The 14,200-nt window shown below is 38.6% G+C and overlaps 1 protein-coding gene across 9 annotated transcripts in view; it reads left to right on the top strand.

The window, feature by feature from the left end:
• The window catches only part of FHIP1A (FHF complex subunit HOOK interacting protein 1A), a 222,239-nt gene that overhangs the window by 139,039 nt on the left and 69,000 nt on the right, over positions 1-14,200 (top strand). For all 9 annotated transcript variants that reach the window (XR_011501961.1, XR_006525554.2, XM_070504906.1 and 6 more), the window contains 2 exons: positions 3,535-4,161; positions 13,799-13,957. Coding sequence is in view for 7 of the 9 variants with exons in the window: in XM_070504906.1 (XP_070361007.1) it covers positions 3,535-4,161; positions 13,799-13,957 (786 nt within the window). In the remaining 2 variants the exon portion in view is untranslated. The remainder of the gene's footprint in view (positions 1-3,534; positions 4,162-13,798; positions 13,958-14,200) is intronic.

The following is a 14,200-nucleotide window of genomic DNA, read 5'->3' on the forward strand; positions in this document are numbered from 1 at the left end:
TAGATCAATTTACAGGAAAGAATTAATTAACCTTAAAATCTCGTTTATATCTTTTCAGACACTTCTAATCATGCATCTATTTGTCAGTATATTTAGGTTTTTTAAATTATTTATTTTTATTTATTATTTTATTATTATTTTTGTTTGTTTTATTATAAAGTTTCTTTTATTTAAACAACTGTCAAATATTAGTAATAATACAGGAGGAAGAGTAGTTAAGAGCTGAGAAATTATAAGGAAAACATCATTATAAAACACAGCATTCAGCAGAGCAAATTTCAAGAGTAAGGATACAGATACCTATGCTTCTGAATAGACAGAGGAAGATTAGCCCTGAGCTAACATCTGCTGCTAATCCTCCTCTTTTTGCTGAGGAAGACTGGCCCTGAGCTAACATCCATGCCCATCTTCCTCTACTTTATATGTGGGACGCCTACCACAGCATGGCTTGCCAAGCGGTGCCATGTCCACACCTGGGATCTGAACCGGCGAATCCCTGGCCGCCGAAGTGGAATGTGCACACTTAACCACTGTGCTACCGAGCCGGCCCAGTATATTTAGTTTTTAACTTAAATTATTTCATGTATACATTTGCATGTAATGGTATTAATTGACTTGTTTATTTTTAATAGCTTTATTATATGATGATATAACATTTTGATTATAGTTATCTTATTCTTAACTGAGTCAATAATATTTTTATTTTTCATTATTGAAATTATCATTGGTGTGGACATTTTTTTTTTTTTTAGATTTTATTTTTTTTTTCCTTTTTCTCCCCAAAGCCCCCCAGTACATAGTTGTATATTCTTCGTTGTGGGTCCTTCTAGTTGTGGCATGTGGGATGCCGCCTCAGCATGGCTTGATGAGCAGTGCCATGTCTGCGCCCAGGATTCGAACCAACGAAACACTGGGCCGCCTGCAGCGGAGCGCGTGAACTTAACCACTCGGCCACGGGGCCAGCCCCGGTGTGGACATTTTTTAACAAATTATTTTTGGGTTGTTTCCTTGCGGCATTTTCCCCAAAGTAAGATTAACAAGCCAAAGGGCAGGAACAGTTTTATAGCTTCTGTTACATATTGCCAGATTGTTTTCCAGAAAGATTGGGCTAATTTGCCGTGCCACTGTGAATGTATAATGCACAGTCCCAATTTTAGGCAGTTTAGACAGTCTGGGCACACATGAGAGTATAATTACATTTCTACCCCGAGGCTTACCTGTGTAGATAGCTCTCATACATAAACTTGATATGTGGACTTTGAAATTATAGAACTGATGAAACATGTAGCTGATTTGTTCTTCAGAATGTAGAGCCTTGAAGTTAGGGCTTTGGGCCTGGAGAACATGCCGTGTTGATGTGGAGGCCCCTTTTGGACAAGTGTGGTACTGTGTTCCTGCGCTGTGAGATGTTGAGGCCAGAGCAAAGAGAAAGGAGGACAGCCAGAAGTCCCAGTGTTTCTGCCAGTGAGGTCGTCAGGCCATCGAGGAGTTCTGGATGGCTTCTTGGAGGGTAGGGAAGGGTGGGGGCACGCTGGAGTCCAGCATGCAGCAAAGGAGAGGGGATGTCCAATGCACACACTGGGGCCACCAGGCATTGAGCCATGTACTTCCTAACTGAAGCCCTTCCTGGTTGAAAATGTCAAGGGTGTTGGGGTGATTTTTTCCTGGGTGATAGCATTATTAATTTTATAATGGAAGTCAATAGAAATTACAGATTCTGTGGAAATCTATTCATTTTATAAGGATATACTTGTTTGGTCCATAAAGGTGCCTTTGCCTTGTTTCTGACAGGAGAAAAACTAAGCCTTTCCCTGAGAAATAAATTTCCCTCATTGCTCATGTGTGCTGACATAAGCATTGTACCTTTGCCAGCTTCCCCAGTGACTTGCAAAAATTCTATAACCTAAATATAGAACATGTAACAGCATGTCAGAGAACTGGGCCAGGAAGATGCTGCAAAAGGCAAACATATTCCATGTAACATGCAGTTCAGAAAGGCAAGAAGGAACAAAGATAAAGTCATCGATAAGATGTTTGATTGTTTAAAAATTTTCATGTTGTGTACATTTTAAGGGAAGTAAATTGAGTGGATATTATCATAGAAATTTCAAATCATAAAGTTACATGGAAGTTGAGATATATGATTAATTGTCACATCGCAAAGTAGAACTAAGTATTGATGAGCAGATAGAGGAAGGAAGCATTCACAGACCAGCAGTGGTAAGGGAGAGAAACACCAGGACTGTCACATGACCTAATTGGGGTTTATTTCTTTCTTACTGTCAGTTGGTTTCTTTTTGTGTGGTGGTAAAGTCTGTTAGTTTTCCATCTTAACCATTTTTAAGTGTATAATTCAATAGCATTAACTACATTCACAATGTTGTGAAACCATTACCACTATTTCCAAAACTTTTTCACCACCCCAAACAGAAACTCTGTACTTTAGGGACTTATTTTGTAATTGGTTGTCTCAGAACTTTTTCTGGTTTAAAGAAATGCAGAGTTCTAAACCTTGGTTTTTTAAGTTTCAACATAGGCCATATATTAGGGTTGATTCTGCTAGGTATGTGTCTCTTGTTCATCAATTTCCTTTCATCCTTCCTAATGTTGCATGCCCATCCAAGTAGAGGAGGGAGGGGTATTGTTCTGTCAAGGGTATACAGGGAACTCTGTTCCCCTGCTGAAATCTCCAAATCAACTCTATTTGTAGGAAAACATGGGTAGTCTTACTAATTTAATGTATTTTAAAATTAAAAAGCAATATTATATTCTTGACAGTTTGGAAAAAACTTAAGAACTTGTCATCACTTTGAACACAAAAACAATTACTATTTTTCCATATTTCTTTTCAGGCTTTTTTTACATACATGTTTTTTCTTTTGTTTTGAGGAAGATTGGCCCTGAGCTAAAGTCAGTTGCCAGTCTTCCTCTCTCTTTGTTTTTCCTCTCCAAAGCCGCAGTACATAGTTGTATATCCTAGTTGTAGGTCATTTTAGTTCCTCTATGTGGGATGCCTCCACAGCATGGCTTAGATGAGCTGTGTGCAGATCCGTACCCAGGTTCCAGACTGGTTAGAAGCAGAGCGTCTGAACTTAACTGCTTGGCCACGGGGCCCGCCCCCTCACATCCATGTTTTTGACGTAGTTGATAATTATGAATCTAACTATATACATGTAATTTATTTTTTCATCTAATGTGTCACTTATACAATTTTTCATTTTGCTGAATAGTCTTCATAATAACAGGCCCAGGAATGCTTGTAGCTTAACCTTATATAACCATACTACTTTCTTTGACATTTAGCTTGTCAAAATTTATAACTATTATAAATGAACATCTTCAGACATCTTCTTTCTAGTTTAACCCCTTCAATTTATTCACATGAGAGAGAGACAAACACAATGCTCACATTTATTTTGTTGTGGGCCATGGCTTCCGAATTTTCCGTGAAAATTTGGTATGATCAGTGGTGGTGTGTTTTTGTATTTATGCTAAACATCAGGTGGGGATGACAAACGTTTGATTTGATTACAGGTTGTGAAAATCTTAGAGAAGCATGACCCCTTGAAGAACACCCAGGCGAAATATGGATCCATCCCTCCAGATGAAGCCAGTGCTGTGCAGAATTATGTAGAACACATGCTCTTCTTGTTGATTGAAGAACAAGCCAAGGATGCTGCAATGGGGCCAATTCTGGAATTTGTGGTCTCTGAGAACATCATGGAGAAACTCTTCCTTTGGAGCTTGAGGCGGGAATTTACTGATGAGACTAAAATTGAGCAGCTAAAGATGTATGAGATGTTGGTCACCCAGTCTCACCAGCCTCTGCTACACCACAAGCCCATTCTGAAGCCCCTGATGATGTTGCTTAGCTCTTGTTCTGGAACAGCTACCCCCGCTGTGGAGGGGAAGCTGGTTGTCCTGCTCAGTCAGCTCTGTTCCATCCTTGCCAAAGATCCATCCATTCTGGAACTCTTCTTCCACACCAGTGAAGACCAAGGTGCTGCCAACTTCCTCATCTTCTCCCTTCTAATTCCCTTCATTCACCGAGAGGGGGCCGTAGGTCAGCAGGCCCGGGATGCTTTACTTTTCATCATGTCTCTCTCTGCTGAGAACAGCATGGTGGCCCATCACATCGTGGAGAACACCTACTTTTGTCCAGTAAGTTCCTCTCGTTGACATGTTTTCCACCCACTTCTCTTTCCTCTCCTGTGCTAATGATAAATCCTTTTTTATTCCTTTCTTTTCAGCAAGTTGTACTTGGCATCTTCTATGGCAAGATGTTTAGAGGAAATCTTTTGGAGGGAGCAGAGGAATCTAAGTTGAGATGCTATTTGGCTGAGCAGTGTCCTCTCAAAATAAGCCAACAGGGGAAACTATATGTGTTACGATTTCTTGGTTCATTTCTGTTGGGTTAGGAACTATTTTAGTTTTTTATAAGAGCATACCCTGCACCATTGGTAAAACCTGCTCTTTCTATATTCTTACCTTTTCAGGTTGTTTTTGCACCAGTGATTCATGGCATGTGGCGAGCTGCCTCACAACTGATTTCATAAGTTAATTTGTTTCTCAGCAAGATAATGATCCTAATTGTAGATACAAAGCACTGAATTTATTTTAAAAATACATATTTACAGTTTGAGGTAGCAAGAAATACTCTACACTGTGTAGTTTCTTAATCATTAGTATGGTGAGAAATGAAGTGTAAGGTCCTTTGCATGTGTTGGAGTGGCCTGGCCCAATCACAGTTCCAGAAAATAACGGGAGCTGTCTGGGACTCTTCAGATGCCTTAGGGCTCTGATTATTTTTTGGTGTTAGTGTTGTCTTTGGAAGGGGGGTTTAGATGACAGATTTATGTCTTCTTCTGGTTTGTCAGATATGTTGAGCAACAGCTAAAAAATTTTTATTTTCCCAACTCACTGAAAATTTCCGATTTTTTTCCATTGTTGTTTTTACCAATCACCTCGTTATATTTCTTTATAAACTATATATGCCTGATTCTGCTGGAATAGTGTGTAAGACCTTTAGTGAGTTTTATTGGAATAGGCCAAGCAAGTTGCCATAAGTAGATTAGCTTCATTGTTAATGAACACTATATGGGTAGTTCTTGACCAGGGGCAAGGGCATTTAGAAATGTATGTGGAATGTGTTTGGTTGTCACAGGGACATGGGGTGGCCAGGGACCAGCTGGCCTTCAGTGTACAGGGGCTAGGGATGCTTAATGTCCAGTAGTTTGTGGAATGGTCTTGCACAGTAAAGAATTGACCTGCCCCAAATGCTAATAGCAACCCTGGTGAGTAATATACTGTATTTTACTTTGTTAAAGGTTCAAAAGCAGTAATCTTCTTTATACTACTAAATTCCTATTTTTACTAATAAACCAGGGTCACTTAGTGTCTGATGAATATTTATTTCAGGGCAAACAAATGAGTGAAAATTAAAAAAAATAAAATTTCAATTAAGAAACTCAGAGTGCCATGTGTCTCTTCTTTTCTGGTTCTGACCAATGGAATAAGAGATTGGACAAAGATTCGATAGTCAAATGGGAAGTGAAATTCCATTCATTTGTGCTGACGTTAAATCTCCCTTCCTTATCTCCTTCGATAGTGCAGTTCCTTAACAACTCTTTTTAAAGAATATATCTTAAGCAAAAATGGGACTTCTTATGCTGAATCTAAGCATCTTTGGAATATATTGCTTTATTAGTTTTCTGTTTCTGCTGTAACAAATTACCGAAAACTAATGGCTTTAAACAACACAAATTTATTATCTTACAGTAGTAATATCTTACTGTAGGTTAGAAGTCCAGCAGGTCTCACTGAGCTAAAATCAAGGTGTTTTGAATTTATTCAAGACAGGGCAGTGCCCCTTTCTGAGGCTCTCATGGTGAGTCTGTTTTCTTGCCTTTTCCAGCTTCTAGAGGCCACCCACATTCCTTGGCTCATGGCCCCTTTCCTCCGTTTTCACAAACAGCAGTATTGCATGTCCCTGACCATTCTTCTGTAGTCAGGCCTTCCTCTGACTGTCCTCTTCTTTCTGCCTCTTCCACTTTTAAAGACGCTTGTGATTACATTGGGATTACCTGAATCATCCGGGATAATCTTCCTATTTAAAGATCAGCTGATTAACAACCTTAATTCCCTTTTGCCGTGTAACCTAATATATTCACTGGTTTAGGGATTAGGATGTAGACAGCTTTGGTGGAAGGGACACACATGCGTGCGCACACACACACACACACATACATTATTCTGCCTTCCACAATTGCTGTATCCAGTTTGGAGAGCTCTTAAAGAAATTTGAGCAGGAACACAGCATAATCAGAATTCTTTTAGGAGTTTAATGTGACTCTGTAAGGTGGATGAGTTTGGGAGATGCTGAGGAAGTAGGGAGACACATTAGAGTCTAGAAACAAGAGTGGTAGGAATGAGAATGAAAAGGAGGAGCTGGATATGTGCAATGTTATGGAGGTAGAAGCTTATTAAAAAATAAATAGCATAGTGAGGGAGCTCTACAAAGGTTTGAGTTTGGGCTTATTTGAATTGTTTTGGGTAGCTCTGCTGTTAAAGAAGAAATGCAAATATTGAAACAAATCATCAGAATATTCAGATGTGGTTCACCATATCAGTATGCAAAAGGCAATTTAAAAAAGATATCATTTATAAAAAGCAAAAGAATCCTAAAGTGTCTTGAATAAATCTAACAAATACATGAAAGCCTTTACAGAGAAAATTATAAAACTTTATTGAAGGGCATAAAAGAAGATCTAAATAAATGGGAAGTTCTATACTTTGTAGATATTATATAGATGACACTTTCCTGCAAATCAATCTATAAAGTTAATGTAATTTATGTTTTACAACTTTTTATTATAAAAATACAGAAAACTTGGAAGAATACTGAAATGAACACCATATACACACCACTTAAATTCGAAACTGTTAATATTTTACCATACTTTGGTGTTATTTGTCATCTATGCTTGTTTTTTGCTGTACCATTTGAGATTAAGTTATAGACATTTGAAATTAAGTTACAGACATCAGATACTTTAGTATCTCCAAAGTAAGGACACTCTCCTACATAACCACAATACCATTATTATACCTAAGAAAATTATTCAGTTATTCTATATTATGATCTAATATCTGGGTCCCCAATTATGCCCCAAATGACTTTTCTAGATTTTTTTTTCCAAACTAGAGTCCAATACAAGGTACATTTCTGATTGTCGTGTCTCTTTAGTCCCTATTAATCTGTACAGAGCCTGCCACTCTTTCCCTGTGACACTGACTTTTTAAGAGATCAACCATTGTCTTGTAGAACACGCCACATTCTGGGTTTGTTTCTTTTCTAGTTTGACTTGTCCCCATCCCTTGTATTTCCTTCAAATTGGAAGTTATGTATAAGTGCATGATTAAATTCAGGTTAAATAAATTTGGCAAGAATACCTTACAGGTGGTGTTGTACACTTCCTGTTGCGTTACATCAAGAGGCGTGTGTTAGGTTGTCCCACTGCTGGTGATGCTGCGCTTGATCACTTGTTTGGTTAAGGTGGTGACCACTAGATCTCTCTGTTGCAAAGGTAAAATTCCCCCTTTGTAATTGTAAGGTGTAATTTGTGAGGTGTTAATGTGACTTAAATCAAAATCCCAGTAGGGCCTTTCGTGGGACTTGACAAATTGATGCTAACAGTCATATAAAAGTGTGTAAAAGGCCAGGAATAGCTGAGATAATTATGAATAATGGTAACAATAATATATTTGTAGCGAGCTCACTATATGCCAGACACTGTTCTTAGTGCTTTACGTGTGTTAATTTATTTAATCCTCACAACTGTAGATACTGGTGTTATTCTCTTTTTATAGATGAAGAAATTGAGGCACAATGACATTAAGTAAATTTATACAAGGCCACATGGCTGGTAAGAGAGAGAGTCAGAATTTGATCCTGGGCAGTCTGACTCAAGGTCCCATGTGCTTAAACACTACCTTGTACATAAGTAATAAAATATCAAGACTTCCTATAAAGCCCCAACCATAAAGAAAAGACCAGAATTAAGAACAAAAACACAGATTGGGAGAAATTATTTGCAACACACATATATACAGATAATTGGTACCCAAAAATATTTGTAATGCTACAAATGAATAAGAAAACAATGAAAAAATGTATTAGAAAAATGGGCAGAGATTATGAACAGACAATTCCTAGATCACACACAAAGTCACTAAACATATGAAAATATGCTCATCTTCCCTAGCATCAGGGAAATGCAAATCGAACCCACAATGAGACACCAGATAATGCTCATCAGAGTGGCTAACCATTAGACATCTGATAATGCCAAGTGTTAGCAAGTGTTTGGAAAAACAGGAACTCTTGAGAATATAAATTGGTATAATAACTCAGTAAAGTATTATGGCAATATTTAATAAAATTGAATATTTGCATATCATCCGATCCTGGATCTTCACTTCTAGGTATCTGCCCTAGGGAAATCTGGCACATGTTGACAGGGATACAGGCACAAAGATATTCAATGGAACAGTGATTTGAGGAAGAGAGAAATAGAAATATACTAAGGGAAAGATAAACTGGTTTATTCTCTATCAGTGGAATACTACTCAGCATTCAAAATGCATAAATCACATTTTGTAACTATATCTGCATGTGTGAATACCAATAAAAACATGTATACATGTAGTATATTAGTATTTACATAAAGTTTTAAGGCACAAAATCTTAGTGTTAGCTGTTGTTTGGATACATATGTGTACAGTAAAAGTACAAAAACAAACACAGGAATAATATGTAGTAAGTTTAAGACTGTAGTTACACTTGAAATGAAGGAAGGAGAAGAGTTGGTGATGGGAGTGGAGTAGGGTTTAGCTCTATTTGTAATGCTTTATTTTTTCAAAAAATAGTGCTCTGAAGAAATTATGGCGAAACATTAAAATCTGTTCAGTCTTGGGGATGGTATTCTATTCTGTTTTATATGTTTATAATATTTCATACTTAAAAATTTAGGTATATTAGACCTAGAATGGAGCTGTTTTTAATGTTTAGATTTCCATTTATTATGTTATAAGCAGATTTCACTGAGATTGTTGCTTTATAAAAACATGTTTTAAAACACTGTACAGTTCATTAAAATTGGAGGAAAAACATCTCCAGCTGATCTTATTTGCTAGAATGGAACACAGAGCTTCGTTGTGTTAAGTTGCCCCTCAGGATAGATCCCATAATCTCATTTAGACCCAGTTTTCTATAATTACATCTGCCAACATAATTAAAAAGAAAAAAGTCCTCTTTTTGTTGAAGATAAAAGCATACTCTATTAACCATCTGGCTAAGGACCACAATTGACAAAAAGCTTTCTCTAATTAGTATGATTGTCAAAGTATGTTAGCATCAGACTTTGGGAAGAGTAATGACTCTTTTAGGAAGATGTACCACTTTGGGAACTTTTGTTGTAGTCGATAGGAAGAGCTTGCTGGTTCCGCTGCCTCTTATCTCAGGATGTGCTTTCCCAAGAAAAGAAGGAGAATGAGAGTACTCTCGGCAACAGTTTAGTGCTAGTGGATGACTGGGGACTCTGTATGACCCTATCACTTCTTTTGTTTTTTTTTTTTAACCAAATATTGATGATTACACCCTTGCCACCCGTTATATATTGGCAAAATTGTAGAAAACAGCTCATACATGAATCAAGAAATGCAAGTTGAAATAAGCAATCTTTAGGTACGTAGCCACAGATAGAAAGTTATTTATCCCATATCCAAAATTTATGAAGTTTTTTATTTTGGCAAGTTGTGTCAAATGGTCCCCACCAGCTGTTTTGCTGCTAGCTTCAGACTAAAGCCATCTGCTAAAAATCGTTTTGTTTTTGCTAAAATTAACCGGGTACCATTAGCTGTTTAAAGTTGAAGACAGACCTTCCCTCACTGTGCATGTCATCTTTCTTCCCTCCGTTGGAAACATTGCTGTGTGTAAACCATGATGCTTATCTCTTTATGTGCATTATTTTCTTTGATTCTTGCAATAACTTACTGAGGAAACTGAACCTTAGAGGACTTTAATAAGTGCCTGTAAATGGCAGAGTCTTGTTCAGAACCACGTTGATCTAATACTAAAATCCGTGGTCTCGACAACTACCCTGCTATTCTGCTGTCAGGGAAGTGGATTGCTTTTCACATGTCTGTTGTTATCCTCAATGGTTTTATATGGTGATTAATTTCTTTTAAGGAGACTCTTGAGAGACGATAAATTAAAAATACTGGGTTAATACTTAATGTGTTAGGAATAAATATAATGTTTTACAATTACCTTTTTTGTGGTCAGGATCAATAAAAGGCTAAAATAGTGGATGGGCATTTTATTTTTAATTAGCTCTTGATGTCTATATATTTTTTTTAATTTTTAAGTTCGAAATGAAATTTGAAAGTAAATAGATTGTGCCATTGAAGTCTTGGAAGGATTATCTACAAGTCTGTTGTTGCCTCTCCTTTTCCCTTGCCCTGTTCCCGCAGCACCCTCTGTATCCCTTTGTGTAACTGTCGTCTTTCTTGTATTTATTAGTTTATCGTCTGTCTTCTCCGTCTCACCTGGTCTGACTTGTTCACTATACTTTCCCCAGCACCAAGCTTACGTAGTGCCTGGCCCACAGTCAGTGTTCTAGAAATATATGTGGATTAGGTGAATGAATCTGAACTCTGAGCAAAGTCTTGGAAAGGAGGGTATAAATATTTAGCAGTAAAGATTTGGAATCTTGTTCTTAAGAGTATGTGTACTCTTTATTCTGCAGAATGTTTTCTTCCATGTCTCTTTGCCACTCTGAAGAAGATAGAGACAGTCTCTAGTTCCCCTTCCAGGGGCAGGAACATGGCAGGACTGCCTGTCCAGCTACCACACTGCACCGTCCTTCCGTACAGGCAGGCTTCTGTGTGCGTCTCAGCCATGCCTTTTTCAGAATACTCTTTTAAAAAAGTGAATATTAGGTATGTGTTATTTTTAATTACTGTCACCAATGTATGTAATTTGAAAATTAATGTTGCTGTAATTATATTGATATACGGAATAGTTATTCCCAGCTTTTTAGTCAGACAAATTAAGCCTGTCTTTATGAATTCATCTTCAAAGGCTCAAAGTGGTTAAGGCATCAGGAGTATGCAGAATTAAAGCCTTTGTTCTGTGGTTAATTTAGCATGAGTTAGCAAATGTAATTGATTTAAAAAATGTGGCATCAAGATTAGATTTCTCTTAAAGGAGAACTTTTGGTCTCTGTTCTTTCTGGCTAGAGGTTTCTAATTTATAACAGGCAACTCACCCTGGTCACATTCAAAACTGGAATTGAAGTGATTTGTTTGGATGTGTTGACAAGGAATTAAATACTTTAAATAGGGGACATTCTCCTTTGGGACCACAGATGCCCTGAGTTTGAAAAAGGGATAAACGCACTATCCAGTTCATTGTTGTATTTCCTGTACTTAACATAGTACCTGGCCTGAAAGGTGCTCAGTAATTTTTTTTTAATGAGTGAGTGAATGAATGAGTCACTAGGAAACAGAACAGAGAAATGTATATAATCTTTTGATTTCTCCAATATGGAAATGGTTCATCTGTTTCTCTCACTGCCCTTCCTACTCCATTGTGGGCTCCTATTCCTTTTTACCTGCCGCCCCCACTCCCTCTCATGGCGGCATCTGGTTTTTCTGTGCTAAGACCTCCAGGTTCTCAGTCCCCAGGCCTGTACTTTATTGCTGAGCTGGATGTGTTACTCCTAGGAAGTACTGCTAGCATCTGATACTCAACATACCTGACTGGACAAATCATCCACACCTCCAGTGGGGACTGGAGTGGACAAATCAGACCGGGTGAGATGGAGAAGACAGCCAATAAACTAATAAATCCAAGAAAGACAGTTGCTACACAAAGGGATACAGAGGGTGCTGTGGGAACAGGACACAAGAAAAGGAAAGGCAACAATGAGTTTGTAGATGATTTTTCCAAGTTCAACATACCTGAATCCATACCTGCTTCTGACTTTCTGTTTCTGATGCTGGGCACTAGGGATTATTTTGTCGTATCTCATCTGTCTAAACTCCCTTCCCTCTCTCTCTGGTTTGGATGGCTTGAGGTACCATCTACATATGGAGGGCTCCAGAGCTCCATCTCTAGTCCAGATCCGTCTGCTAAGCATTAGACCCACACAGCTGTCTCCTGGGCCGTCCACTGGGATGTCCCTCATGCTCTTTATTCTGGCCTGCAGAACCCTGCAGGATCTGACTCTTGCTTACCTTGCTAGCCTGTTTCTACCTGTAATTCTATGCTCCAATAATACTGTACTTCTCTTTATTCCTAGAACATGCCATCTTTTCTTTCTCCTTTGAGCTTTTGTACATCCTCTGCTTGGAATAGTCTTCCTTCCAACACTCTTTTTTTTTTTTTGGCTAACTTCTATTTATTCTTCAGCAGCTTGAGCATCACTTCTTCTGAGAACATTTCCTGCTCTCAACGCCCTAAGTCTGGGTTATGGGCCTTTTGTATATTCACAGCACCGCATATTTTCTTTTATGTATTCTGAGCATTTATTACACTATTTATAATTGCTTGTTCATGTCTTATTAGACTTTGAGATCAATGAATACTTTGCTATTTCTGTTCTGGGCCTACCTCACAATTGAATGTTTCCATGCCTTTTGAGTGCCTTATTACCTCAGGCTTTACCCTAGAGCAATGGCCTTTTATAGATCACTTCCTTGTTTCTCTTCTGTGCCATTCCTGTCCGTCCATCCTTTGCACATGTGCCAGATCCGCATCTCTAAGGTGCCATTTGGCTAGCATCACTTCCCAGTTGGGAGGCCTCTACTACTGTGAAATTCATTGTTTGCCTTGGTCTTATACTCCACAAGATAAAATCAACAGGCACTCAGCATAAGTGTGTTCCTCTTCTGCATTTCTGTCTCTGTTAAAGCATCACCATTTTCTTAGTGACCAAACTGGATAACTTGACAGTTTTAAGTTCTCAGTCACCCTCACTTACTAAGCCCAAACACTGTCAGTTTCATTTTAGGAACAGAGCGCTGAGGGAGGAAGTGATCCCCTTGAGTTTTGGATTAATACTGGATTGAGAGATGTCATAGTTAGGTCATCCTCACATCCTCCTTACATGGGATACTCAAATTTATTTCTTCCTCTTTTCCTACTGCTATGCTTCAGTTCAGATCCACTTTAGCTCTGTTTGACCTGTTGTTGTCACATCTGACTGACCCCTGACCCCCAGTTCTTTCTTCTTGCTATAATTTGTGAAAATCAGACTAAAGTGCTTTCTAAATTTGCACGTGTTCAGGGCTTCCTCCCATTGACTGGGGTATGTGCCTTCTCTGTATTTGTGCTCAACGTATTGTACTATAACACATTGTTTATGAGTTTGCCCCTCTCCTGAACACCTTGAGGGCAGGAATCATATTTTCTTCATCTTTGCGTGTGTCTCCCTCGCTCCTCACACTGTCAGCCCAGCATATACCTGGCACATAAGAGATAAGAAATCCATATCAACCATGTATGCATTAGCCAAGTACCACTGGTACTGCTGTGCCCTCTGCTGGAGTTGTCCTTCCCTGCTACCTCCACCTGTGGACTCCCTCCCAGCTAGCTGATATCCTCTAATTCTTTAATATCTTGCTACTTAAAGTGCAGTCTTTGGACCAGCAGCGTTGGCATCACCGGGGAATTGTAGGTTGCAGGTTAAGAACTTTGGGAAAGACTTTATTACATTTTTATTTCTGAACACAGGTACTTGCAACTGGGCTCAGTGGTCTCTACTCGTCTCTGCCTACAAAGCTAGAAGAGAAAGGAGAGGAATGGCACTGCCTTCTGAAAGATGATTGGCTCCTCCTCCCTTCTCTCGTCCAGTTCATGAACTCGCTGGAGTTTTGCAATGCTGTCATACAGGTACTGGGGCACAATAAAGGAACTCTTTGTTACAGTCCATTCAGAATACAAGCATTGTAAAGGATTAGTTTATAAACATGTCTCTCTTTTTTTTTTCTTGAGGAGGAAGATTTGCCCTGAGCTAACATCTGTTGCCAATCTTCCTCTTTTTGCTTGAGAAAGATTCACCCTGAGCTAACATCTGTGCCAGTCTTCCTCTATTTTGTATATGGATCACTGCAACAGCATGGCCGCTGATAAGTG

Source organism: Equus asinus, chromosome 3, assembly GCF_041296235.1.
Source record: "Equus asinus isolate D_3611 breed Donkey chromosome 3, EquAss-T2T_v2, whole genome shotgun sequence".
Taxonomy (NCBI): domain Eukaryota; kingdom Metazoa; phylum Chordata; class Mammalia; order Perissodactyla; family Equidae; genus Equus; species Equus asinus.